Source organism: Bipolaris zeicola (assembly GCF_000523435.1).
Source record: "Bipolaris zeicola 26-R-13 unplaced genomic scaffold scaffold_183, whole genome shotgun sequence".
In the NCBI taxonomy this organism is placed as follows: domain Eukaryota; kingdom Fungi; phylum Ascomycota; class Dothideomycetes; order Pleosporales; family Pleosporaceae; genus Bipolaris; species Bipolaris zeicola.
This window is the reverse complement of record NW_006912232.1, coordinates 24,778-51,744: the sequence shown is the minus strand read 5'-3', so window position 1 is coordinate 51,744 and position 26,967 is coordinate 24,778. Positions and strand designations below refer to the sequence as shown.

The 26,967-nt window shown below is 48.9% G+C and overlaps 14 protein-coding genes across 14 annotated transcripts; 7 read left to right on the top strand and 7 right to left on the bottom strand.

The window, feature by feature from the left end:
- Positions 1-249: 249 nt before the first annotated feature.
- On the bottom strand, positions 250-1,428 carry COCCADRAFT_39729 (uncharacterized protein; the record flags this gene model as incomplete). The annotated part of the gene is made up of 3 exons (XM_007717532.1): positions 250-930; positions 975-1,101; positions 1,379-1,428. The coding sequence occupies 3 exons, from the start codon at positions 1,426-1,428 to the stop codon at positions 250-252; spliced, it is 858 nt and encodes a 285-aa protein (XP_007715722.1).
- Positions 1,429-1,876: 448 nt separating this feature from the next.
- On the bottom strand, positions 1,877-2,986 carry COCCADRAFT_29041 (glycoside hydrolase family 16 protein; the record flags this gene model as incomplete). Its single annotated transcript, XM_007717513.1, has 2 exons — positions 1,877-2,595; positions 2,641-2,986. 2 exons carry the CDS (start codon positions 2,984-2,986, stop codon positions 1,877-1,879), a joined length of 1,065 nt encoding a protein of 354 aa, XP_007715703.1.
- Positions 2,987-3,443: 457 nt separating this feature from the next.
- COCCADRAFT_29040 (uncharacterized protein) lies at positions 3,444-4,736 on the bottom strand (the record flags this gene model as incomplete). Its single annotated transcript, XM_007717512.1, has 1 exon — positions 3,444-4,736. One exon carries the CDS (start codon positions 4,734-4,736, stop codon positions 3,444-3,446), a length of 1,293 nt encoding a protein of 430 aa, XP_007715702.1.
- A 1,033-nt stretch (positions 4,737-5,769) lies between these two features.
- COCCADRAFT_105058 (uncharacterized protein) lies at positions 5,770-5,949 on the bottom strand (the record flags this gene model as incomplete). Its single annotated transcript, XM_007717531.1, has 1 exon — positions 5,770-5,949. A coding segment is annotated over one exon (180 nt), but the record flags the coding sequence as incomplete, so codon positions are not given.
- A 797-nt stretch (positions 5,950-6,746) lies between these two features.
- Positions 6,747-8,153, top strand: COCCADRAFT_105080 (glycosyltransferase family 2 protein; the record flags this gene model as incomplete). The annotated part of the gene is made up of 1 exon (XM_007717530.1): positions 6,747-8,153. The coding sequence occupies one exon, from the start codon at positions 6,747-6,749 to the stop codon at positions 8,151-8,153; it is 1,407 nt and encodes a 468-aa protein (XP_007715720.1).
- A 406-nt stretch (positions 8,154-8,559) lies between these two features.
- Positions 8,560-9,264, top strand: COCCADRAFT_39725 (uncharacterized protein; the record flags this gene model as incomplete). The annotated part of the gene is made up of 1 exon (XM_007717529.1): positions 8,560-9,264. The coding sequence occupies one exon, from the start codon at positions 8,560-8,562 to the stop codon at positions 9,262-9,264; it is 705 nt and encodes a 234-aa protein (XP_007715719.1).
- Positions 9,265-10,890: 1,626 nt separating this feature from the next.
- Positions 10,891-12,761, top strand: COCCADRAFT_7894 (uncharacterized protein; the record flags this gene model as incomplete). Its single annotated transcript, XM_007717508.1, has 2 exons — positions 10,891-11,498; positions 11,546-12,761. The coding sequence occupies 2 exons, from the start codon at positions 10,891-10,893 to the stop codon at positions 12,759-12,761; spliced, it is 1,824 nt and encodes a 607-aa protein (XP_007715698.1).
- Positions 12,762-12,951: 190 nt separating this feature from the next.
- Positions 12,952-13,946, bottom strand: COCCADRAFT_39723 (uncharacterized protein; the record flags this gene model as incomplete). Its single annotated transcript, XM_007717528.1, has 3 exons — positions 12,952-13,234; positions 13,287-13,613; positions 13,669-13,946. The coding sequence occupies 3 exons, from the start codon at positions 13,944-13,946 to the stop codon at positions 12,952-12,954; spliced, it is 888 nt and encodes a 295-aa protein (XP_007715718.1).
- A 2,820-nt stretch (positions 13,947-16,766) lies between these two features.
- COCCADRAFT_105056 (uncharacterized protein) lies at positions 16,767-18,115 on the top strand (the record flags this gene model as incomplete). Its single annotated transcript, XM_007717527.1, has 4 exons — positions 16,767-17,096; positions 17,120-17,307; positions 17,356-17,580; positions 17,632-18,115. 4 exons carry the CDS (start codon positions 16,767-16,769, stop codon positions 18,113-18,115), a joined length of 1,227 nt encoding a protein of 408 aa, XP_007715717.1.
- Positions 18,116-18,472: 357 nt separating this feature from the next.
- Positions 18,473-19,158, bottom strand: COCCADRAFT_105087 (uncharacterized protein; the record flags this gene model as incomplete). The annotated part of the gene is made up of 2 exons (XM_007717526.1): positions 18,473-18,641; positions 18,707-19,158. 2 exons carry the CDS (start codon positions 19,156-19,158, stop codon positions 18,473-18,475), a joined length of 621 nt encoding a protein of 206 aa, XP_007715716.1.
- Positions 19,159-19,481: 323 nt separating this feature from the next.
- Positions 19,482-20,261, bottom strand: COCCADRAFT_39720 (uncharacterized protein; the record flags this gene model as incomplete). The annotated part of the gene is made up of 2 exons (XM_007717525.1): positions 19,482-19,739; positions 19,776-20,261. The coding sequence occupies 2 exons, from the start codon at positions 20,259-20,261 to the stop codon at positions 19,482-19,484; spliced, it is 744 nt and encodes a 247-aa protein (XP_007715715.1).
- Positions 20,262-21,419: 1,158 nt separating this feature from the next.
- Positions 21,420-22,252, top strand: COCCADRAFT_39719 (uncharacterized protein; the record flags this gene model as incomplete). The annotated part of the gene is made up of 2 exons (XM_007717524.1): positions 21,420-21,501; positions 21,573-22,252. 2 exons carry the CDS (start codon positions 21,420-21,422, stop codon positions 22,250-22,252), a joined length of 762 nt encoding a protein of 253 aa, XP_007715714.1.
- Positions 22,253-23,541: 1,289 nt separating this feature from the next.
- Positions 23,542-24,078, top strand: COCCADRAFT_105077 (uncharacterized protein; the record flags this gene model as incomplete). Its single annotated transcript, XM_007717523.1, has 1 exon — positions 23,542-24,078. The coding sequence occupies one exon, from the start codon at positions 23,542-23,544 to the stop codon at positions 24,076-24,078; it is 537 nt and encodes a 178-aa protein (XP_007715713.1).
- Positions 24,079-24,691: 613 nt separating this feature from the next.
- COCCADRAFT_39717 (uncharacterized protein) lies at positions 24,692-26,851 on the top strand (the record flags this gene model as incomplete). Its single annotated transcript, XM_007717522.1, has 2 exons — positions 24,692-26,402; positions 26,448-26,851. 2 exons carry the CDS (start codon positions 24,692-24,694, stop codon positions 26,849-26,851), a joined length of 2,115 nt encoding a protein of 704 aa, XP_007715712.1.
- Between the last annotated feature and the right edge of the window lie 116 nt (positions 26,852-26,967).

Sequence of the window (26,967 nt, the reverse complement as noted above, 5' to 3'; positions counted from 1 at the left end):
ACGAAAGTTGATTGTTCTGGTCGTTTGGGGTATCTATGGAGGCTTACGCCAAGACGCTGTACTCAGGCAGATTGAAGTTTAAACTTTCCTTGCTGGTGAGATTATATGGACAATTGAAAGGTGGAGAAGAGCTGAGCGGTTTTACGTGTTCGTATCCACAGTGATTCTTGTAGCGTCTCCATTGGCGGATGGAGGGTGTTGTAGTAACACCTCAATTCCCCGAGCAGAGTGATCGCAATTGTTCTTTTCCTAGAACCAGCGATGGTCATCTGCCTTCTTCAACAAGACTCCGAGAGACAAGCTGCCAAACTCTCCCATAAGCACTTGAACTTCTGGCTTTTTCATGAGCTTGATATGCATAGCGATGGTGTCAATAACGATATCTCTTAGCCCTTTGTCTTCTTCCCTCTCTGTCGAGAATGCGTAATCTGCAGCAGCTGAGAATCCATTGGCATCCCAATGTTTCTCACACCCATCCTTGAATTTCTCTTTCGACAGTTCCTTCAAACCCGCGATGTTGTACTTATGGGCAACTTCATACACCTTCGCATGAACCAGAAGATCTTCAGCTTGCAATTTGAACCTGATTTCTTCGATTTCGTCATCATACTGCTCCTCACAGGAACTGCATACAAATTTGTCGCATCTGAAACCGCAACTATTACGTTCAGGTGAGCAATGGTGATGAGGACAGAGCGGAGTACCCCCTTGCTCCCGTGTACAATCTACACACGAGTGTGGAAAGTCATACGTGTAGAATTCATCTTCTTTGTTGCGAAAAGTCTTCTTACAAAAGGCGACAAAAGAACTCGGAAAGTCGGGCAGATCTTGTGGGTCACATTTATAATCGCCAGTGTAAAAATATCCCATTATCAACTTTATGATTGCCGGCTCGTCCTCAGGGAGATCGATGTTTGATTGTTCAGATTCCTGTACATGTTAGTAGAGTCTAGTGCATTCTGAAAGCGACGCACTTTGCCCGGAAATCTCACAGCACCTGCAAAGAAGTCAGACTGGGTGCAAAGTATCATTTTGTGTACTTTGTGTACGTCATTTCCACATTTGATGGTGAGATCCGAATATTCGCCTGAATCCAAGCATCTATTTGTGTATTAGTCAAGCACTTCATAACTTTAAAAGAAGGTAATTGCCTTGCGACTGCTGCTAGAACAGATGATTGCACTATCTTCGCCATCGCGGGAAGTCAAGAAAGAGTGCAAGGCTGGCTAGCCACTAGTAACGCACCACCAAAGCTCAAGCTGTGTGAGACGTGTGAGGTATGTAAGAATACCTAATAGCTGATGTGACTTTAGAGATAAAATGTGTGTTCTGTTAGAGTGCGGGGAAGGTTTTTGTTGTGAAAACGCCGCAAGGCTACCTCATCCTGACGCCTAGTGCCTTGGCACTAGGCCGACAGGAAGGGGTCATGGTCAACCAATCATAAGGGAATGAGATTGAAAGCAAGAAAGAGCTTTGTGATACTACTTGGGATGAATTCAGTAACAAAATTTACTTAGGATACTGAAAGAAAAGAGTTAGTGGAGTACTCACAGGTGTTTTGAAAATTCACTGAGAACTCCTTTTGGTTCGTTGTAACAGTCATCTGTTCAAGAAATCAAACACACATCAAATCCACTACATCACCCAGCAAGTGAAGGCTCAAGTTAATTGTTTTTTTCCCTAATATCCACAGTGAAGCTCTTCTTCAACAACTGTTTGTCCAGTACTATCGCGTTACAATGGCGTTTGCGGGGCAGCTTGGCTGACAGCGATCTTGCCCTAAATATTCATGTCTCTCCTTGGGTTTGAACATCTTGTCTTTTTGTTTTCTGTAAAATTGAACTCCAAATAGATTTACTGCCAGCGCCCCCATAAATCACATAGACTGTACAAATATTACAATCGAGACCAGCCCGACAACCCACCAAAGGTGTTCCGAAGCCCTTTCATGTATAGAATAGGAAGTGCTTGGGACTGGAGATCCTAGAGAAGACTCCACAGAGCATACAGTCCTACTGGACTTTGCAACAGTGGTAGAAGTGGTATTGAAAAGCAGCTCAACCCACTGAATATCGAACCAAGCTTCATTCCCAATATCCATTCGTCCTGAGAAGTTTCCGCCATTGCTCCAAAGGTTCAGTATGATCGTACTCTCGGCACCCGGCACATTTACACTAGTGTCGGCGGTCTGTTTGCCATCGACGTACCATGCGCTTCTCCCACGTATCCAGTCCAACCGATAGTTGTTCCAGCCAGAAGTAGGTTTACGATCTTCCATAGAGACATTGAATGTTGCGTCTTGTATTGGTACTGCTGTATCTGGATCTGTAGTCGGCTGATTTGAGCAATGTATTTCGTTGCTAGTGCCCCCGGTTGGAATTTCTATGTCCGACTCGGCGGTGTCGTTGTGGTATGTGAAGAAGCCGGCAATTGCACCACTTGCACCACGTATGCGCGCCGACATACGTATCGAGGCATATGTAGCATTGTGCTCGATAAAGTCTAGCTCAGATGCTAATTGCGTACCGTTGGGCAGCCGTGTGGTGTGAAGAGTAAGGTAGGTAGACGAATCTTTCGACCCATCGTTGTTCTTGCCTATCACTCGTTAATATAAACCAGACCCCATGTTCGATAACCTACTTATTGATACACTGGATGGTGTATAGTGCATATCGATGGTGTCTTCTCTCGCTGCTGGCCTCAACCAATGCCGAGCATCCCAACCAGCACTCCAAGGAGAAGCGGCAATGATCTTCGATTGTCCATTAGATGCTACTGTTATCGATTGCTTTTCGCCACTGTCGGGTACTGTATCCGCATTGCCAAGAAGGCTCTCACTCAGATTTCGGAAGTCGTAGAACCGATAGAAATCGTACGTCGCTGCAGTTGAGCCATTGGTGGAGAACACAGTACAATCTTCTGCAGCTACCTTGGTGAGGAAATCAGGTATGGCGAAAACCAACAGAAGTGTGGCTGTGGGAAACATGGCAAAAGTTTGGTTCGAGGTTTTGACAACCGGGGCTACTGCATGGATAAAATTTCCAGCTTTTAGCAGCTGCAAGAGCTCAGGATGGGTATCAGCTACAAATTTTGTCGCTAACCCGATGGATCTGATGTTACTTGGGTAGATCCCTGGCATTAGTATTGAAAATGAACAAGGCGCTTAAACACTCGGACTCGACCCGGGGGACTTCTGTTGGTTGTACAATGGCTCAGCAGTGTGGCGTTTCTAGATCTTTCACAGCTCATCACGACAGCAGAGGAAGAAATGGTACCAGAGAAACTGGCGGCATGGTAGTAGCGCTGCATCAAGGAAAGCCAATGACATTCACACGCGGCATCCAGATTCCGCCTTGGCAAGAAGTATGAAACAAGGCACTAGTATGTTTTAGTTTCTTCCCAATATCCGCTAGCAACAAATCGCTCCAAACCTAGAACATCAACTACGCTGTACAATCATCGATATGCAGATATCTGCAAAGATCCCTGCAACAATCATCGATCGACCGTTCCGTCTTCCACTGCAGTTCTTCCGCTGCCCTCGTGGGGTCTGCCACAACCACCCCCACATCACCAGCGCGCCGCCCTACCTCCACTATGGGGATGGTACTTCCCGAACATGTCTGCATAGCTGACACAATCTCCTTGACTGAATTGCCGTCTCCCGTGCCCAGGTTGAACGTATTGAGCGACCCGCATCGCAGTCGCGACTCACTGACCGCTTTGAGGGCTGCAACGTGGCCCAATGCCAGATCGCTGACATGAATGAAATCTCGCATCGCAGTCCCGTCCCTGGTATCCCAATCCGTACCAAATATCTTGAGGTGTGACATCCTACCATCCATGGCCCGCAGTAAGCTAGGCATTAGGTTGCTCGGTTCCGTCTTTGGATCCTCCCCCAGCTTCCCAGACGCATCACAGCCAATTGGGTTGAAGTATCGCAAAGCCACAATATGCCAAGATGGATCGGATATCGCCAAGTCGTTCAAAATAGCTTCGCACATCCACTTGGTCCGGCCGTAGGGATTGGAGATTGCTGTACAGCCACCATGTGTGACTTGGGTCTTCCCGTCCATACGGGTCCACTCACGAGTTTCATGGACACAATGATTCTCGCTTATGTGCAGTCCAGTTTCGGACGTCACTTCTCCATAAACGGCTGCTGAAGAGGAAAAGATCAGCGTTTTGATGTCAAGACTGTCCAATAGCGAGCAGAAAGTGACTATTCCAGACACGTTATTGGAATAGTACTTGAGTGGTTGCTGAATGCTTTCGGGTACAGCCTTGTACGCAGCGAAGTGGATGACACCTTCGATCACCGAGCTGGGTGATCCAGCTCCATACTGGTGAAGAATAGCAGACATGGCGTCCACATCCTGATAGTCGGCTTCGTGGAACATAAGCGAGGGGCTCAACAAGCTTGCTGAGTAGTAGTCGTCTCTTAGTGCTTTGATCCGGTCCAGTGTCGTCATGTATGAGTTGTCGAGATTGTCTATGATCACAACGCTGAAACCTGCTCGAAGAAGTTCCAACGATGTATGACTGCCGATATAACCAAGTCCGCCAACAACTAGGATATGTCTCGATCGACGAAGACTAGCTGCTGTCAAGCCGGGGTACTGCAGTTCATCGATCTCAGAGGTGGGAGTGCTGTACACTGAAGATATACTGAATGCTGGTGAGCATGGTGTGGAGTTATCAGAGGAAGCGTAAGAGCCTGTCTCAAAGTAAGACATTTTGAAGTTTGGAAAAATGTTACTTGCTGATCCTGAGTGTAGAATCTTGCTTGCTTTAAGTGTTCACAACCTCGAGCTCTATAGATGCTCTCGATGCATCCAATTCTTACATGGCTTGCTGAGTATGTCGAACATCAGCTAGTTTCAGCTTGAGCACACAGTTTCTCTGCAATGGCTTGCGCATCGGGTAGCCTGTCTGCCTTCGAGATACGAATGCTAGATGTCACATCCGCTCGGGGACTGTCGAGTTACTCTTCCAGATCACAAATTCCCTAATTGAGGCGCCATGCCAGCTGAGAGATGTCCATAGACGATCTAGATCTGTACTAGAAAAGGCGATTGTTGAGTCGGCGGGAGCATAATGTGCCGCCAATACATCATTGTATGCCTTTCCATGCTTGGTATAGCCTATAACGAACCAAACCTCTCGTACTCACAGGAGCATGAACCGCGGAGAAGCTTTTCGGCTGTCTGCGCGAAATTATTTTAAATCCTACCGAGCCGTTTCATCGCTCATTCGTGGTGAAGATTGGAGCAATCTAGCTCGATGCTCACTAACCCATTGATTGAAGCCTGAATTTGGGATGTACAAGTCTCTTACAGCATTTGAGACATCTGAATCTCCGCATATGGAGTGCCTAGAAGTTGCCAGATACAGATGTTCTGTCACGTTAAACGCCTTACGAAACAGGTTACACTGCAGATTAACCTTCATAGCAAAGCCACATCACATATTGATGTACCAGGAACGTGGATGTTCCGATTACGCAACAAAAAAGAGAACAAGCTTTTACCTTTTCAGCCTTGCCTCTCGCTTAGTGACCGACTGTAAGCCAGATAGGTGATGCGTGCCAGGAACCGTGCAGATGCAGGGGGGCTTGTATTCCTTTCGGCAGTTCCGAGAAGGCGAAAGTCGCAAATCGTTGAGGAACATGCTTTTAGGTAACTGGTACTTTACTGTATTGGTGCAGAACAGCAATCAAGATTGGTAAGCGGGAGAATTGGTGGATGTCTAGACGATACAGCTATGGTCTCAGCCACGGCTTGCTGTGTTGATCGACAACAGGCAGCCACGAAAGCCATTTAGCTGAGCAGCGGTAATCACACCGGTCGACGATGAGACTAAAACAGGAACCGAACTCTCGAAACGGATGTTTAGAGTGACACTGGGACTTTGTATTGGAGTCTGCGGAAATCTAGAGCATGACTTGTGGCTTGAAGCTGAATTCGAAAAACCTCGAGTTTCTGACGTGCTAGTATAGCAATTCAAAAATCGATAGTTTGTAATCGTGTTCTAGATCGAGGAAGAATAAGCCTACAGTCTTCAAAAGTACGAGAGACTGTATTCGTTACGATTTCATGTACCCTCATGCAAGTTACTACACTCGCTTCTACTATCATCTCTCTTTCGTTAACCGCAAAATGACTGGAATATCCTTCATACGCAGAGAGGATGTGGACGAAATATCACCAATTCGTCCCACTCTGGCATTCGATTCCGACAAACCCAGTCAAGACGCGCGTCTTGAAACACATTCATCGGGAGCTCTCACCCCCGCACAAGAAGAATTATCCCCGCCAAGACCTGCATTTATCTCATACGACTCTTCGAATTCCATCACAAGTTTCAATGAACAACCTTCACAGTACCCATTTGGTACACCTTGCTCTTCAGCAACAAACTCAGCTTTTTCAAGCAGCGAGTCGCTACCACTTCGACAAGGCGCCCAGAAACGAGACCGAAGAGGAGCAGTCCTTCGTTTGCTCTCTGCTGCCAAGCAGAAAGTCTTCAACCATGTCCATCCTAGGACGGTTTGGCAGATGATTGATATACGGGAGGTGTTTTGGCCATTCACCTGGAAGAAGTACATTGTACTCTTCCTGGTCGCTGCACTGGCCGTCGGTATTGCTATTTCCGATCATTATTTCGGTTGGCTCAAGAAGTCAATGGAGATTACTAGGAGCAACATGCTGCCGGTCCTCATCATCGTGCTTGGTCTCGAACCAATTATGATCACCATCATTCTTCTCGTCGCACGCGTCCCACCCCTCGACCCGACCGTCAGCCCATCTGATGAGAAGTCTACCTCAAATTTCGAGATTGACATTGAGAAAGTGACCAGCAGCGTAGAGGTTACATCATCGAACTCGAACAACCGCACAGCATTGGTCATCCCATGCCACAACAGCGACCACGAAGCTACAAGCAAAGTCCTCAAGAGCGCTTTTGTCCATTTTCGGCCACAAGACATATTTGTTGTTGACAATGGTCGTTCGAGACATCCTCCGTCGCCCGAGTTCCGCAAGTTCATTCACAGCGAACACCCCGACATAAACTATATCTGGTCGCCCATTGGCAGCAAGAACGCGGCACAACTTGTCGGAGCAATGGCTGCTAAAGACCACGACTGGATCATGACAGTTGACGATGATGTATCCATACCAGCCAACTTCCGTGCTCCAATTGACAAGATGGACGACGTCACCAAAGGCTGCGCATTCCCCCTCAAGGCAGTCGATGCAAATGGAGATGTACCAATGTGTCTCGTTGCATGGCAGGACTGCGAATACAAGATGTCTGGTCTCACCAAGCTCGCTGAGTCCTCTATATGCGGTGTGCTATACCCGCATGGTGCAGGATGGTTCTGTGAAAGAGAGACCTTGATCGACCTCATCAGCAACTACCACTCTATAGACTTCATCGCCGAAGACGTCAACACCGGTCTCTCTATGCAGCGTATGAAGAAGCGCATCGCATTCGATGCGACGTGCGTGCTTGAGACTGAAGTACCTACGACAGTTCTCGGCCCTGGTCTCAACTGGTGGAACCAACGTTATCGCTCATGGGAAATGGGTCGACATGGCCGTCTCATCGCCTTTGCCGACCGCATGCTCCTTTCACTCAACGGTCAAACAACACCCTGGGGCATCTTCACTCAAAAGTTCATCCACCTCTACTCCATCGCCACCATTGTCGTCGACTGGGTCCGCGTACCCGTGTTCGTCACAATGGGATCCAACACGAACTTCTGGCGCCTGGGCCTCCCCCTCATGCTCGCTGCCACTCTTCCCATTCTCGCATTTAAGTACTTCAACGCGCGCCACCGACCTGATCTCCAACCACGATTTTGGGCCGCTATGACATATCCCCTCTACAAACAGTTGTATTCCCTCGTCTCCGTCTTTGGAGCTATACGCGCTGCCATATTCTACGCGGGAGGCCATAAGAAACCGAAGACTATTAAGAAGATGATTGCTGATAAGGATCCAAATGCTTTGTGGCTTGACCCGCGATTCGAGAGTAACCCAGCTTTTCTGGCTGATGAGGCTGAGGCGTTGTTTGCTTCGTCAGCTTCCGGTAGCGATACGAAGGTTCCCACCTCTGTTTATATCTCTCCTGCTTCTCCATCATTGTAACTACAGGCATAGAGATGTTGTTTTATGTTTTTTTTCCTTTCCTTCATTTGTTAGCATAAAGGCATTGTTGTAGAAACTTTAAAATTCGATACCCCCCACTTCAATCTTCGGTAGTAGGGTTTTACATGCATTAGCAAAAGATCCCTAGAACTCAGTACTCTGTGATCGATTCTGTAGTCTTATTGGGCGATTATTCAATCAAATCTACTTTTATTACTTCATCTTGGATTGATACCACATTTCTTGAGCATCCTGCGCTAGGCTGTTTCTTACCTAGTACACTGCAAGTATGACTGGCTTGGAAGCCTAAAGTCATCTTTCAACTCTCTTTTCTCAAGTTTAACAAACCAATACCTCAATACGCCTATCAAGAATATATCCAATGGCCAGCGAAAACTCTTCAATAATGGCGTCGTCTTCTTTCATCCTCCTTACACCTCGGCTAGTTCTCATCCCCACACCCCTCGCCGTCAACATCAAATCTTATGTAAATCTCTACGCCAGTCTACATGCCGACGCGGCTTTTTGCGAGATGGGATTTGGGGCGTCTTTCCCAGCAAGAAATTGGACAGAAGAAGAAACACGGGAAATCATCTTAACACGAGATATTGCTCGATGCTGGCAAGAGAGGCATTTGGGCGACCTTGCAGTGGGCCTACGATCAACAGCACAAATCGACCAACTGACTACACGACCCATCACTGGAACCAATGACCAAGTACACATCATTGAAGAGCACGAAACAGAAACGATATCTCAAGCATTGAGTAACGTGGAATGGGTAGGATATGCGGGTGTGCGCGATGCAACTACGACATCTATGCCGCTGCGCACTGATGCAGACCCCCCATTACCGCACTGGCAAGAGATGATTGAACTTCGGTATGGTGTTGCGACAGCGTACTGGGGTAAGGGTATGGCCCGCGAAGCCGCAGAAGCCGTTATGCAGTGGGCTAGCAGAGAAAGAGGTGTGAAGCGGTTTATTGCTGAGACGGAAAAAGAGAACGCGAGGAGTGCAAGGGTCTTGGAAAAGATGAGTTTCGTGAAGAGGGACGGGATTGATTATTGGAAAGAGGGGGGAGAGGTAGAGTGGGAGAGAGTGTTCGTGTGAAGATGCAAGTTCGGATTGGCAGGGGCTTATTTCGTTGATCCGCGGACCAGCCTGCAGATCATCTGGTTATAGTACAAACGATGCTGAAGTGACTGTGAAAGGTGTCGATTGTGAGAGTCCAATGTGTTGGATATCATGAGATAAGTTGAAGGGAAGACTGAATAAAGCGAGGATGGAGAAGTATCGCTCCAGTGACTCGAGGATGGAAACCGAAGACGGAGAGAACCGGAAAGGATAAACCGGTCTAGGAGTATACTCCCATAAACTAGGCTGTTCTAGAAGGGGTGGTAGCGTACGTTGCGGTCCGTGGTGGAGACCGGTAGATAGGTCCTGGAGGCAGATGAGGCTGAAAAGTCGGAGGTCGGATTGGCAGGGCATGTGAACGGAAAGCTTCCCATAATGGGTAATACAGCACCTGACATCTACTCCACATTTAGTGGTGACCTACCCTAGTATTCACAATGGAGTGTTTCAACAATGGATCTTTTTTCTTGCAAATGCAACTGCACGGGCCAAGCACGTTTAGAAGACATGATGATTGGATCGGTGATAGAAAAATTCTCAACATTATTCCCGCCTGCTGTCAAATAACTTTCACGAAATTTTGAAAGTTTTAGGTTCAGCCTGATCTTAGACTGTCCACGGCGTGTCTCAACCTATGTACATAGGTGTAGATGCCCTTTAGTTGCCGGACCTTCCGCAAAAAGGCAAACCAATCACTTCGCAATTACCGCGACATCGCGTGGCAGCAACCAGCATGTGCCTCGTGGTGTCAAGGCTGGGGCAAAATTCGGAGACGGAGCGAACAAAACTGTTACAATAAAGTGGAGTGCAATGGAGACCCCGATAAGTCGTTGATTCGTGCCATGGGGAGTGGGATAATGTGACGTCATCAATGTCACCTTGGATTATCGAATTTCGAGGCTAAGGCTGGTGGCGCGGCTAGGCGGTACTGATCGCCACTGCTTGGGCGGTTTACTTGTGATGCTTGGATGGCAAGTGAGGTCTTGTGTATAAAGCTTGGAGCGCAGCTAGGGTGATGGAAGACCCTGGCATGGTGTATGAAGGTACGGCCAGAAGCCTACTTGCTTCGTTGTAACTTGCGCACTCATATGCATATGTTACATACTTTTGGGTAACAAAGCAATGTAACCTTTGGTATGACGACGATAGACCTCTTCAATAGACCGTCTTCGCTTCGGCCGACATGCGATTTGCATTTGCCCCATATTTACTGCTGCATCGCTTGGTCTGAGAGGCTGTGGTAGTAGGCCTGAAGGACCAAACGGCCCCTAATTTGAACGCGCCGTAGCTCCACAACTCTGTCGGTGCGGATAATGTAGTATGACGTCCTCAGCATTGACCGTGTGCCTTGTGATGCGCACAGAATGCAGTGTGCTGCCTGGTTCGCCGCGCCTATGCCATCACCGCTTTCACTTTTCACTGCCAAGTTATAAGAGTCCATTCACCCCAGTGTAATTATGACGCGCAAATCTCGCTTTAATAGTTAATCTTTCTATCCACCCAACCCTCGGAGCCCATACTTCTGGGGCCTCGAAGGCGCGCTTACTATTGCCCAAATATCTTAATAATTATTGACCGCCTAAGCGCTTAGCTTCCGGCAGCATGGCGTCCGCCGCGGAAATAAGACCAGACATTCACGACGCCGAGACAGTCAACAAGAACGAGGCTGGCGATCTCGAAAAGAAAGCTGCTTCTGATGGCGACCACTCTCACACAGAAAACCCAGCTGACCATGCCATCTCTGCGGCTGATAAAGAACACTACGAAAAGTACGGCACCTACGATCGCTATGAAATCACTGAAGAAGATTGCTACGATGAGCTTGGGTTTTCTTTCCCCGAGTGGAAGAAATGGACTATCCTTAGCGTCATCTTCATGGTGCAAGTCAGCATGAACTTCAACACATCGCTATACAGCAATGCCGTCAGCGGTATTTCCGAAGAGTTTGGCGTCAGTGCACAGGCAGCGCGTGTTGGTGCAGCCGTTTTCCTACTCACATACGCCTTTGGTTGCGAGCTTTGGGCGCCCTGGAGTGAAGAGCTCGGGCGATGGCCTATCCTCCAGCTCAGTTTGTTCCTGGTCAATATCTGGCAGATTCCTGTTGGTATCGCACCCAATTTTGGGACTATCATTGGCTTTCGTGCTCTTGGTGGTCTTTCTACTGCTGGTGGCTCTGTCACTTTGGCCATGGTGGCTGATATGTGGGAACCGTGAGTACCTTCTCTTTCTGCACTATGAATGCAACTAACATGCACAGTGATAATCAGCAATATGCTGTTGCGTTCATTGTCTTCTCGTCCGTTGGTGGTTCAGTTCTCGGCCCTATTGTCGGAGGTTTCGTCGAGCAATTCCTCGCCTGGAGGTGGAACATCTGGATCCAGTTAATCTTTGGCGGTGCAGTTCAAATTGCCCATGCTCTCCTTGTTCCCGAAACTCGCACCACAGTGCTCATGGATCGCATTGCTAAGAAGCGTCGCCAAGAGGGCGAGAAGAATGGCAAACCGAACAACATTTGGGGACCGAATGAACTCAAGACCTTCAAGGAACGCTTCAGCATACGCGAGATCCTCATTACCTGGATGCGCCCATTCCGCATGTTCGTCACTGAGCCTATTGTACTTGTCCTTTCGCTATTGTCCGGTTTCTCTGATGCCATCATTTTCATGTTCCTTCAGTCGTACGCCCTTGTGTACGAGCAATGGAATTTTGCACCCTTCGCTATCGGACTGACTTTCATCGCCATTGGTATCGGCTACTTCCTCGCCTGGTTCTCTTTCTTCCCAGCTATCAAGCGCAATAAACGCCTTCGTGAGGAGAAGCCTGAAGATGAGCGTGCTCAATACGAGGCGAGACTTTGGTGGTTGCTTTACACCGCACCCTGCCTACCTATCGGTCTCATCATCTTCGCCTGGACTTCCACCGGGCCACCAATCCACTGGATCGGTTCTCTCATTGGTTCCGCAATCATTGGTATCGCCAACTACGCCATCTACATGGCCACTATCGATTACATGATCTGCGCCTATGGACCCTACTCCGCCTCCGCGACCGGTGGTAATGGCTGGGCCCGTGACTTCCTCGCTGGTGTTCTCACCATTCCCGCAACGCCTTTCTTCCAGAACATCGGTGGCGACTTACACCTTGCATACGCTTCAACAATTCTTTTCGGCATCTCGTTACTTCTGGTGGTTTCCGTATACGTCATCTACTGGAAGGGTCCTGAGCTCCGCAAGCGCAGTCCGTTTGCCCAGCAGCTGAATGCTGCTCGTGACGAGACTGGCGGCCGCCGTGTTAGCAGTTTACCAGGACTTTATGGAAGTAGAGCAAACTCATTTGCACAACAAGGCGGTTCAATGCCAACCTCACGCAGAGGCAGTGTCATACGTGGTGTTCCGGAGGCAGAGAACAAGTATGCGGAAGCTCAGCGCATGAAAATGCAGCGCAAGCGGAGTGCGAATGGTAGCACTCCTTGATTTTTGACAGCAAGCTTTGTAGAGAGTAGCTCTACTGTTTTATGAACAATGTAACAATGATACCCGAACATGTTCTTGAAAGAGATCCTGGTGATGACTTTCTTGTGACTTGCAATATCGTTGTTGATTAGGAGTGCAATCGAACTGATAGGAGTGCTGTTCGTATATTTTACTCCCCTAGACTTAACATTTATCTGGTAGCATTTGGAACAGTCTTTGGCATCACTTCTTCCGGTGTAGCAGCTGCCTCGATGTCATCAACAGTAGCACTTCTTCCTTCTTCCTTGCCTTCATTTTTCCCAGCGAACATGCCCTTGAGCAGCCTCTCAACATCAATGCCCTTTGATTGCCACTCGATTCCCTCCTTGTATTCATCAAACGTCTTACCGGCTTCCTTGGCACGTCTCCGAATACCGCGAGTCCGAAAAAGCCATACTAGATGCGAGACGACCATACTCATCTCGATCGCGCAACTGTCATCGGTCAGTGCCCACAGAGTATCTGAAAACTTTGTACGCGACTCACCACAAAGCGTACATAGTGCCGAACAGCGCATCAAACTCATTCTGAGCTACCAAAGCCATGAGCGAGAAAAATGCGCCATTCCAATCGATGGCCAAGAAAATGAAGTCAATTCCAACAACCCTTCCACGTCGTTTTAGTAGCTCAAAAGGAATAGGCAGGTAACCGGAGATGAGTGTCAGGAATGCAAAGATACCGATTAGTAACACCGGCCACTCTACTCCTCTCGAGTACGGCAGCCGAATCGCAAACACAAGGCCAACTTCTACTCCAGCAAAGATGACCAGGAGGATGCACAACAAAAGAGATGCAGTCCACGTTCTCCATTTCCTAGCGATCCATCAATACACTGATCAAAAGACTCGATAGCGTACTCTCAACATACCGACCATATATCAAACACTGCGCCCAACTAACCCCACAAAGCACACCAAAACACTGCGGCTGAACAATAAGCGGAATGTTGAACTGCTGAGCTATAGCATACGCCCCAAAAGGCACACTGCTAATCGACCAAAGCAGCATCATCGACTCCGGTAGCCCAACCGTGCTCTTCGTCCGGTAATTGCGCCATATCTGCGGTACAAGCTGTACGCACCAGAATACCGTGCCTAGGGTACCCAGTACGTTTGCTGCCAGCGGGATGGAAGTTTGTGGCGCCATCAGAGCTTCAATCTGCGAGGGGGAGAATTCGAGCAGGGGGCTCTAGGGAGAGTACACGGCTGTGGGCGTTTGAGGAAATAAAGTAATAGGGAGTAGAGTTTGGACATCCTGGGAAGATATTCCAGAACCACCCGTGGCGACTTCCCCCCGCTTACATCTTTCCTTGAAGCTTGAACCAGCTGCTTATCTCAACGCGTGGGTACAGTGGGGCCGCGGAACAGTCATCTCAAGATCGGAATTTGAGCGGTTTGGGCCAAACAGATCGTTGGGCAAATGCTCATGTTGTGTCGTGAGGTCTGCAGACTGGGGTAAGGCTGGAAAATCCAGGTCGTAGTCCCGGGTTGGTTTTGTCACTGGAAAGCTGTGTGCTGCGTAGATTGCAGTACGCTATGTGGAAAGCGGTAGTAGGATGGCATGTCGTGCATTAGGGCACCGATCGAGTTCTCCGGCGGTTGGACTACTGGGTGGGACCAATTGGTTGGAAGGGGCCTCGGAGGTCGTGGAGTAGTGGGTGCCGGGGTGTATTTCACCGTTTAGTAGTCTTTTGATACTTGTTCCCTCGTTCGGCTTTAGTCTACTAAACAAGGGTCCTCCGGCAGCTCTTTTGGCGATGACCGTGATATCTTACTTGCCGAACTGCAGGCTGAAATAGTCTCCCAAGCTGCAAATATGGGTGTTTCTAGTGGCACTTTCTGTTACGGGGAATCGAGGAGTCTTTTTGATTGGACATCCGTTACATGTTGACGCTATATCCGGGGAGAAAGTAAGCTTTGCAATGGTTAGAATTATCGAGATCCCAATGAAGATCGATCATCCAGGAACTTTATTTGGCGAAATAAAAGGCCCTCTGGGAAGTGTCTATGCTTACATTAATTCATGTGACTTCTTGATGTCGGATAGCAAAGTTTTCCTTTTGGTCAGCCCGCTACATGTACTGAAAGACGCTCTTAGTGATATTTAGAGCTCAAGTCATGTCTTGGCTACATGTGAGGTGGGATATGACTACTCTTGCAATGCCCAATCCTTTTTTAACCGGATGACTGAGCCCAAAAACTCCGTTCCAGGATTGAGACTCAGTACAGGGTTCAGGAGAGTGAATCAAGTTGCTGATTTCTTCGATGGCCAAAGAAAGTTGTTGGCGGCATGTGTATATAGATTGGAGGGTTCGTAACTTTGACGGCTGTTGGTCGAGTAGCTAGGAGACGGCAAGTTTCTTTTTCTCCTCATAGCAAAGGTTCTGTTAGATAGAATTCTAAAGTTAATAGACCTTCACTCTACAGGAGCGGCAATGAAAGTAATAGATGATTCACAATGGCCAGTCTCTGGTGGTATGTTGCGTCGTACTGATTTTGTTAATGCTCCACGTGTCAAAGAACCTGGTACAAGAATGACATTTGAAGTGTTATCAGGGACATCTCTACGCCACAAAACATCAGGTGCATAGCGATGCTTTCCAGGATACAGCCAAGTCATCCGGATCTACATTTCGTGCCATGCAGCCATTTATACTGGTCACCAAACACGCCTTATTGGAATTCGGTCTTCGCATTCCATATCGGATTTTGTGGGTATTTGTTGCCTGGCATGTAAATAGTAATCAGAGCAAGCGCGTCAAGTGCAGGTGAGAGTGAAGTCTTCAAACATGTGTGATGCTTATCCGCATATAGACATGCATGTATCCATGCGACATCGGAGTAATGTATGTATACTTTGGCGAGACCCTAGAGCTTGTCAGTGGGGTGCAGCCCCACTTTACCCCAGACACATCACACAATATACTGGGGTCTTGTAGGATCGGGGAATAGTTGACGTGTCGGAGGTCTTTAAACGTAGTTGTAGGGAATTGTGAGGACAGCATCTGAATAGGAACAAGTCTGTCACTATGTCTAATCACCTGACTTGAACGGGATTTGTAGTCCACAATGACAAAAGCCAGGTACCCTATCTAATTCTATATATCAATGTAGGAGATTTTGTAGATCCGATATGATTCGGTATAGGCAAGCTCACGGTGGTATTGGCAAGTGTGTCACGTACCGGAAACTTTGGCGCTAACGGAACGGAACATATTTGATCTTGGCCTACGTCAACACTCTGCCACTCTCACAGTGTGCAGACATGTACGTTTCGTTTTTTTTCAGCTTACCGCAAATAAATGGATATCAAAGCAGCGGTATGATGATCAACATAGCTTCTCAAGTTCCTTCGTGATGCCAATGGCTGTCGTTGACACTTCACGACTGCCACTTGCAACTTGCGACACTGCGTTCCTGCATTAGACGAGGCACAATCTTATGAATCCATCTATCCGTGGAAATAAAATTCCCAGTTATTCTGATGATGGAATCGTGGGAGTGTTATGGTTTCTGCGCAGTGGCGACGACACCGAAGCCACGCCGTTCTTTTTGTGCGGCGTCCAATCAGTCAAGTCGGATGCTAAGGCATTCCTGAACGATTGACACGATCAGCGATCGTCGATGTCAGCTCAACAGCTCCCGCCGAAAACCTTGCCCGCTTCCTCCTTCACTGGCAACATATTTTCTAAATGACCCGTGTTGGGCACCATAGTAACCACCCGAATTCGCACGTTGGCTTACACCCAACACAGGCACACGGACGTTTGTTCATGCCAGGAGCTTTTCCCACTGTTCATAATATAGCGCGTTCGGCCCCGCAGCTGTCGACTACTAACGGAAGCTATTGAAAGCCACAACACCAAGTTTTTGTTCACAAATTCTCTCTGCAGCATATCCTGGTATCGCCTCAACGTCGACCATGAATCACGCCTGGGCTGGCTTACATGCTACCTAAGTCAAGCTCATGAGCAACAATAATGCTTTGCCTCCAGGCTATAAGGCTTGGGGTCCATTCATCCCCGACAACTACGTTATACATCCAGTAAGCCGGTCGGATATTATTTTAGCGAGTGCGGCGTTCGGTATTGCCAACATCTTTGGACTCTCCGCGGCTTTCATTGGTTTCAGGCAGACGAGAGCGTCCCGGCAGCCGTGGAGAAATGCATATATCTGGATGATATGGCTTGAATTGGCTGCTTCGGTGGTCCTTTCCGTAGTGTGCCTGCTGTTCTTACTAAGGATCATACGGCCCAGTTTTTACATGTACATGGGCATCTGCAAGTATGGCACAGCTGTCGAGTAGAAGGTGACTAACAGTGTCTAGTGGTTTGCTGGGTGGTTCAGATTCAAGTGTTGCCGCAAATCATCGTCAATCGAATTCGTGTAGTTTTACCAGATCGACAACGAGGAAGACACCTAGCCATAGGAACTGCAGTCGTTGTCACTTTGATTAACATTAGCGTCTTTTGCGTGTGGATGCCCGCACGTCTTCAGATCAGTCAAAGGTATTCGCTGCACGTGATCTTTTGATATTTCAACTGATCAAACCTCAGATGGGTCCGCGTCAACTCTATTTGGGATCGAATTGAGAAAGTCCTTTTCCTGCTCTTGGACGCGTACCTAAACTGGTACTTCATCAAGACCGTCCAATCCGAGCTCGTAAGGAATGGCCTGAGCAAGTACAACCGCCTAGTCCGCTTCAACAAGCGCATCATCATAGTCTCACTCTTATTCGACGTCATGATCATTGCAGCAATGAGCATCCCCAACGGATTCGTGTAGGTCAACACCAAACTTCCCAATCTTCACATCAAACTAACATCGAGCAGCTACGCCATATTTCATCCACTGGCATACCTAGCCAAACTCAACATCGAAATGTCAATGGCCCACCTCATCCGAACCATTGCCCTAGCCACCCCACACAACCAAAACCACATGTCCTTCACAGCTTCTAAATCTTCAATCCAAACAAGCCCCTTCACCACGGACATCTTCGCCGAAGTCCCCATGCCACGCCGCATGCTCATCCGAGGCCTCTTCAGCCGCAATCAACACGGCATGTTACAGAAAGACGCACGTCGTAGGCGGTCCCGATATGACTCTACGCAATCTGCAGGCGCGCCGGATGTGGATTTGCAGTCTCTGGAACCGCGGTCTAGCAAGAATGATATGCCTATTACGGGCGATAGTGTGGATAATATCACGTGCACTGAAGATCTGCGGCATGTGCTCGACGCTGAAGATAGGCCGCAGTGTGTTGGCGTGCTGGATACAGAAGCCCCGCCTTTTCGTGAGAAAGAGGGAGTATGAATGCTGAAACTGATCTTGTAACAATGGCCATGTATGTCTAGTGCTTATGATTTATGGATCGTGTTTATTATTACGGATCGCCTTGGATCTGTGAGGTGAGGTTATAAAAGTGTGACATGTTCAAGGCATGCGGGCAGAAGAGAAAGGGCGTAGAAACATCTTGATAATCCAATAAACTCTGGACAACCATCAATCGATGATTTTTTTTACTTCATCCCCGTTGTACCACTTTCTTGCACAACATTAAACAAACCCATCGCTTTCCCATTATAGCACATAAACTTTGCTTTCGAGATTTAACTCTCGACTATGTCCAATACGGAATTGAGGTCGCAAATCCCGCCTGTCGTCTCAGATCTAGGCCTGCCAGTTGGGGTCCCGAGCCTGAAGATCGCGGGCAATCGCTTCGTCGTTAGCAGTATCATCATCGATACCAATGTTGGCCTCGTCACCGGCAAGGGCAATAGCACCCTGCTTCTTGCTCGTCATGCAGCACGAGTAGAACAAGCTAGCCCAGAGGAAGACCCTATCAAGCATGTGTTAGCGCCCACGCAGCCAACAGCGTTTACTGCAAATCAAAAGGCTACGTACCAGTTGAAGAAGTTGAGCCAAAGCAATAGGCCTTGCCATCTTCCAATCTTGACTCCGTTCAACCACATTCCTTGTGTGCCAGGATGATGTACATCTTGGTCTGCCTCAGCAGGCGCGCTAGCTAGATATCCAATGAATCCTATGAACGACATGCCGATAGCAGCCACCATCTTGAGCACCTGGTACTTGACATATTTCTGCTTGGAAAGAGTTCCAGCTTCTGCGTTCTTTTGCTCACGGACGACGAAGAAGATGGTGGTTATGGAGGTGAGGAGCGGGGTGTAGAGAAGGCTGAGCGTGAAGAGTTTTTGGCGAAACGGGATGAGAAAGGTGACGAGAAAGGCGAAGAATGCAAGGAATGCAATGGCTAGCTGGGCGTGTTGTAGGATGCGGAGGCGAGGAGACACATTTGCGCTGGGTGCAAACGTGATGGGCATCCTCATGGCAGGCATGTTGATTCTGGCGTCAATGAATTACTGGGAGAGCCGATTCTTCTGTTGATGGCTCGAGGACGACTGTGACGATGGCTGCACAACGCGTGATAAAAGGCAAGCTTTATGGCTCGATTAGCCTGTTGACCGGTTAAGCCTCATGAGCGATCCCTGGCGACCCGCACCCATTTTTGGTATGTGCCCATAATGTGGCTTGTATGGGTTTTGTTGCCAGACTTATTCGATTGGCCGTGGTGCCTAAAAATGGGGGGCACGCGTTGCCGAATGTGTTTCGTCGTGGTAAGGCGGCCAGCATAGGCGTAGGCAGAAGCGTCTAGGTCACGTCAATGCACAAGGGAAGATCTATCAAGGGACGCGATGCGATGATAGATATTGGTATGCCTGATACGAACCCCCCGTAGACTTGAAGTGTCGCCAAGGTGTGTGCTGACGGTGTCGCCCTCGGCTATCGAGCTGTCAGTCGGATTGTGGCTGAGTTCGTACAAAGCAATAACCGTGTCAGCCGCCAGTGTTTCAGTCTCGCCAACGGCTTGAGAGGATTTGAAATGCACGCCTTCGTAAGACCTGCTGGCACTACCAATCTCGGAAAGCCTTTGATTGCCTTAAGCCAAGTGAACATGCATCGTATTTGCCGATGCAGCGTCTCGTGCCCGGCCAATATGCTCCTGGATTGATAACAATGGGTCGTGGTCTTGCCGTGCAGCATCAACTTTGTAAACTACCATATACAGCATGTTGTGTGTTTCAGCCGGCTGGTCCGATGTCAAAACGGATGAACCTTCGGACGAAACGATCTCGCAAGCAAACCGACTCATCTTAGCCAGCGAGGGCATAAACTGCATTGTCTTTTGTGTGGGATGGTTGAGCGCGTGCAGATACTCTACTGATGCCAGGTCCTGCACATTCGACAGGTGGTACACGGCAAGATATTCGTTGTGTCCATTTTCAGGGTTGAGCGCGCGGTAACGACGCGCTCGCTGGAATCCTGGGAGGCGCAGGCGCTCAGGGAGATGCTCGTTGGTCCACCAGTCGTTCAGAGCGCCTTCGTCTACTGTTGTAGGGTCAACAGATGCCCATATGACAAGCAGACCCTGTGCTTCCATCACTGATGAGCCTGGTAGTGCTAGCTTGTAGCGTAGATAGGGTGATTAGGTGCAGGGATCAGCTTGACTTCGCAGACAGGGCGCTCGTTGATAAGGCAGCGGCTATGGCCGGGAATAAAGAAAGACGAGCAGTCGGACTACGCGGGGCGTTTTGTGAGGTGAAGGGTTGCCCTCATCGTCGGCAAGCTAGTTTTTGGAGATGTACACTATATACATGCAGTGCTGTGGTGGTGTTGGTGATGATGGTGGTGGTGGTGATGATAGCACTGGAACCAGGTGTAGGAAGGTAGGAAAGTGGGGTTGTGCATGGTAGGCAGGTACACAGGTAAGTACTCATCCCCATGCTCTCCACGCTCTCCACAGCCTCCATCCCTTCTGCCCCTCTCTACCTCCATCTTTCATTTGCATCCTACACCCACACCCGCATCCGCATCCATATCCACGGTGATATTACAAGACCCTCAGAGAACGGCCCGGCTTCTAAACACGGCTGCGATTGCGATAACATGTCGGATCTCGGCACTCGCAGCCCCCACTGTTCCCAATCCACGTGTCACGCACGTCTTGGTCGACTAGGCAAGCGTTTCAAGCCCATGTGTGCCTGACAACACATGCAAAGGCCGTCGTTCACCTACTTACTACCGTGCGGCTCCACTCGTCCCGGCCCTACCAGCGCTGCTAACCTGACTCGTGTCAACTAATGGCCAATCTCCTTGATCCCCGACATTGACCCACACGGCAATTTTGCAAGGCTTGGTGTCAATTTTGCTGGCCTGGAGTCAATTTTGCTACAGTTCAAGTCGGGCTGTGCATCTCATGCAGATCGCCGCTAATTGCACACATCTAGCCGCGGCTAGCAAGACAAGCCTTGCTCTGAAGCTCAGGGGGAACAAAGATACAGGTAAATGGCGCTTCGTACTTATATCTACTAGAGTCGGCGCGCACACCCGTCCGCTTCGCCTTTTGCCTTGCCGTGTCTGCCCACTCGTTTTGCAGTCGCAAAGCTCACGTTCCTTAACGCCACACATACCATAGTCGCTCCTTTTACCCTGCAACAAAGCCACAATACCTACCCGCCTATCAACATACTTCTAAACTTTAATTCTTACACTCGTATTCTGACAGACCCACTATCGAGCCTACAACAACAGAGATACCATGCGTCAATCAACCGCCCTTCTTTCCATTCTTGCCAGCACTGTCTGCGCTGCTGATACCGTCAGCTTTTACTTCCCCGGTGGTTCGTCACCCGCAATTTTCTTGTCATCCTCCTGTCCTCACGAAGCCGCTCTAACAACATATTCGCAACAGGCTATGAGGGCGCGGATCCTGTCGCGACAATCAACACTGTCAACCCAACAATGACCGAATTCCGCATGGCGTGCCCTACTGGCATAGACAGCTCAGAGTGCGGTTGGGGCCCGGGCCTTGACGCGACTATCCTTTCGCAAACACGCTACCAGGCCACTATGGACGCTGGCGGTGTCTCCATGAGCTTGGGCTGCGACTACAACAAGAAAGAAGTCGAGATGACATGCACAGTAAAGCAGAAGGGTGGCAACGACGACACTGGTGGTGAACCCGTCACTGCGGTTTTCTCCAACGACGATGTCAAGTTTTTAACCGTCGACGTTGTTGCAGGAAATAGCTTGCTGAGGACCGAAACAAGCACAGCACCAAGCGCTAGTGCGACAACTACCAAGACGAGCGCTCAATCTACCTCTGTTGCAACTTTGACAAGGAGTGCGAGTGCAGGACAGATGACGGTCGAGTCGGTCAGCGAGACGGCCAGCGCGTCGTCCAGCGCGTCGCCCAGCGCGTCGTCCAGCGCAACCATGAGCACCGTTTCTACTCCTAGTATTGCGCCCTCGCCAACATCGAGCCAGTCGTCCGCAAGTGTACCTGAGAGCACTGGTGCCGCTGCCAGGTTCGGCATAGAGGGCTCTGCTCTGCTGGTGCTTGCTGGTGCTGCGGCGTTCAATGTATGGTAAGCGTCTCCAGTAGACTTAATGACTCAATTGCCGTTCATGGCACTACAAGTCGTGATTGATTCTTGACCAAGTGTCTGCTACAGGGCAAGTACCTGATTTATGCACCTCTATTCTGTCAAAACCGCTTATCCAATGTTCAAGCAGTGTTGGATAATGTTCCTTTACCTCTACATTCCACTTCGTATTCCCCTTTATTGTATAATAGGTTGAATCGGTACTAGTTACATTGAAACAATCTCATTTTTATGACCGAGACGGATGAAGAAGACGTGGGGTTGGAGACGGTTTATCGTTCTCGCTTGTTACATGCACAGAATGTGCCTCTGCTGTACGACTAGCCGCCTTTCACCATGTGACCGTGCGATTGAACACGGCACATGATTTTCTCCAGTCAGGCATAAAAGTGGAACGGTAGATAAGTTTCAGAACGACTCTTAGATTTCCCATGTCTAGCTTGTACTGCTACAAGACCCTTGGTCACTTTTGCTCTGCGTTTCCTGTTCCTGTCAGGGTCTTTGACTAGCGTATCATGACATCATCGCACCCCCACGCTCCTCTCTCAGCAATCTTCTTTCTTAAACTCCCTACTTTCTACACTACTACAACTCAGAAGTCTAGCCCTTTGACTAGTTTGCAGCTGCGCTGTCCGGAATCTCTGGCTGATACTTGACATCCGCAAAAAACATTGTCGGCCTTGCGCATGACATCATGTTCGCTACGCAGTGCGGGGGGCTGTGCATCTCGGCTGCACAACACCAGGTCATGGAGTCGAGATGCTCAGGCGCCACACCCGACCTGCAAGTCTAGAACATCTCACCATCACCTTCTTATGACGTTATTTCACCCTCAAAAGACATTGCAGACATGGGGATAGCATGTTGTAGCCGCGGCAGCTTACCCACCTTAGGACTACGGTTGATTCCGAGAGGCCCTTGCGGTCTAGATTTTGAAGGCTGGGACCGATACCTGCAGATATGATATCTTTGTGGGGTGGTTTTAGGACGATCCCCGGTCTTCGTTCGTAAGACAACTGTTTCGCAACGAGCTGGTCGCACAGGAGAAGGGCAAATGAACGCTGTGGAGAGTTTGAGATCTCGATGGAAAAGTTCTGGATTCTGTGAAGCCCTCGTACTTCGTAAGAGCTCGCACGCTAATAGTATCAGTATCGATTGGATTGTAAGTACAAAAGCGAGCATGAAGCACTGATATAGAGAAGAGCATCAAACATACAGAAAACACTGGGCTATCAACTGCTTAGCAGAAGCTACTTACATTTCATCTACTTCGAAATGCGGGTCCTTGTAGAGAGCCCACTCAAGAAGCCCAGCTGCGAAATTCGTCATAATGCAAACATCTCTCTCCACACCCTCTACGAAACAACGAAGAAGACTCAAAGCACCTCCAAGCGACGACCCAAGAAGTATCGCGCAGTCGAACGCTCCGACGGTGTCATTGTTGAACATCCTCGTTATCGCCCCGCAGCTTCATCACAAAAACCAGTATCACAATCACACCCGCAGAGAGCTCTTCTGCTTGACCACACGTTTTTATCCAAAGAGATGGGAGACGCGAAGTCTAGCAGGATGATGTATGACTTGCTAGGCGTTGGGGGTTTCGGGAGCAATGAAGTACATGGAAGGCATTGCGATACTACAAATATAGGAAGGAGAGACTTCTATGGAGCGGAAAATCACCAGTGGACGTTTGTTGGGATTGAAATGTATACCTCTGAACGGCGGGGTCTTGTCGAATCAGATCCAATTGATCGTTTTCTCTGTGAATCAGGGCCATGGAGCTCATATTCTCGAATAGAGGAGGAAACCTAGTTTGGGTGACCATATTTTAATATAGTGGGTAATGTTATCAAAAGAAGCGATTCGTCAAATATGTCCATTTCTCCAATCGCGTGACCTGTCTTATGGAGCCGCCATCTGTACCTCTACCCCCCACATGTACAAAACAAGGAAGTGCACACTCGATGCTTTATCTATGCACCCCTGCCTGGAACGGGATTTTTCCATGCCGAATGCATCATCTATCAATCACGTGTGTGTATCAGGCAGCAATGACGAATCACCCAATCGAACGCTAGCGTCTTGGCGTGAACGTGTCACTCCTCCCACTACAGTGAACGAGTGCGACAGAAAGACAGTCCCTGAAACAGGCAGAACTTTCCAAATCTTTCAGATATCATCGTAGGCCATCTCTCAAGCCTGCAGCAACAGAAAACAATCTATTCATCCCCCCGCTCCCCTTCTGGCGTCACCTCGTGTTTATCAGCTGCATATAGCGCGGTTGCCGCAGGTGTGACTAACTCACGGGACTAAAATGCCCACATCGATTTCTACCCAGCGCATGAGCATATAGAAACAAGCAAGAAGACGGCGCAACTCAAGCGTCCGATAATCACTTCACCTCAGGCAAGCCCACAAATTCACAATGGCGCCATCAACACCGTCCAGCTCGAGGATGAGAAAGAGACGGGTGGGAAGCCCTGGTATTGCGCCCGCCATCCCAAACCTCCCACGCGAGACTACGAGACGAGAGACTGCCCCCAGTCATGAGCAGCAACACTCCGATCACCAATCAAACACTGTTTTGGACTACGGTGAAGCGTACAAGCGCGCCAGGATATGTCTTCTTGACCTACCATCCGAGTTGATTGACTTGATAGCCTCCAAGCTCCGCACAGACAAGTCTATATTCAACTTTGCGCTTGTAAACAAGCGGCTCAGCGGTATTGTGCAAGAAACTATGGTTCGGAAGCCAGTCCTTCGTCAGCCAAATATCAGAGGTTTCCTTGAGATGCTTGGGCATCACCCTCAACTTATCCAGAAAGTCACAAGCGTCGACCTCGGTGATTTTGATTGTTCCCATCACCAAGATTGTCATTGCCGAGACGTTCCCAACCTCGATGGTGATGTCAAGGAGATGATCGGCAGAATCATCACTGCCAACACCCAGGGCGAGGTAACCTGGAGCCACATCCGGAAAACCAAGAACTTCTTGGGTCCAGTATGGCGTGAGGACCAAGCCTTCTTCTTGAACACACTGGTAGCGTTGTGCTCGAACCTGAGATCAATAACGATTGAGCTCCCGGGAGCCAGACGTTTCCAAGCTGGCCAGCCACCCAGACCGAACCACTCAGCGCCCCATATATTTCCTTCGTTAAATCCAGAACTACTTCCAGTTACCCCATTCGACGGAATCGCTCTCCAGATACTGCGTCACACACTCCAATCCCTCACCATTGCTGAAGATACTAGGTGGAAGGGGCCGGCGACTCTCGAGACTCTCCAGTTTCGCGATCTCCAATGGCGAAATATGGGAAAACACACCATCACATTAGCCGGATTTTCTAGCCTGAAGCGTCTCGATGTCCCCATGGATGCTCTCGGTTGTCCACAAAACGTTGTCTTTTCGAGCGAGAACCGTCAAGCTACACCCAATAAGAATGACACACCAACACGCAACCTCGTACTGAAAGACGGGAGATTACAAACATTGGAAGAGGCGCGGTTGAAGGTTTTGCCTCCTACACTCACACACCTACATTTGCGATCTTGCAATAAATTCACATTTGCCTTCCTGAAAATGATCAATGAGACGGCTCCCGAAGACATGCAGTTGAGATACATCGAACTTTTTTTCCCCAGCGAATCCCACGAAGCAATCATTAATTGCGACGCCACAGACGAGGGCGGCTTCAGTTATCTGGATCTACTAATGGACCTTGAACGCAAGAATATCAATATCCAGTTCTTTTGTGGGGTTAAAGAAACGCGAGTCGATATGCGTCGCGAGTTGGAGGCCCTGAGCTTCTTAACGCCTTACGAAGTTTGGAGATACTCTAATTTCCGCAGGCCATTCTCAGATCTGAACCCGTACGCCAGTAGGATACGCCAGTCATCGATGATTGGCAGTCGCCTTTTCTTACGTCATGCGAACAGCCATTCGCGACTCTTCAACAGCGCGACATTCAACCCTGAGTCGTGGACGCAAAGCGCATTCTTTCGTGGGACGGAGCCAGCTAGAAAAAGCAACTCAACGCGCGACCAAAAGCCCAAAGCTGACGAGGAGGTGGACAATAGCTGCCACATTAGAAACCGTGAAAAGCAGAAAATAAGGCGACGGTTGCCTAATTTACTCAGCAAGTTTATTGAGAGTCCTGCATTACTTGCGCTAATGATTCTAGATCTGGATAGCTTCCAGTTTAATTTCAACAAAGTCCAGAGCTTTTCATCTATGCCCAAAGAAGCTGTGTTCCAGGGTGTTGTGTTACCCATCTCAACCGACAGCCGCTCACAGCTTATTGAAGACAATGGAAGCTTGAAGAAGAACAACAATGTTGAAAAGGACGACGCGAGCCGCACAAAGAGAGGTCGCAGGACAAGATACATGGAACCGAATATCAGCGAGGTCAAGATCCTGGAAACCAACATGATTGAGCTCGAGATAGGATCTGGCTGTAGGATCCTCGCCCCTGAACTACATACCTCTGAAACATCCACGTTCAACATTGCGAGTTGGGTAACCATTGACTGGATGAGTTTCTTCAAACCATTAGAAACGAGCGAGCAAATGATTGTTTACACATGAAGCAGCAGGCTGCGAGGATAAAGCGGGGAAATTGGTCGAATCGAATCAGGGATGAGTTCAGGCTTTCGGCGTAAAGTGGTATGCATATGGATATAATTTTAGTCGGAGAAGGGCAA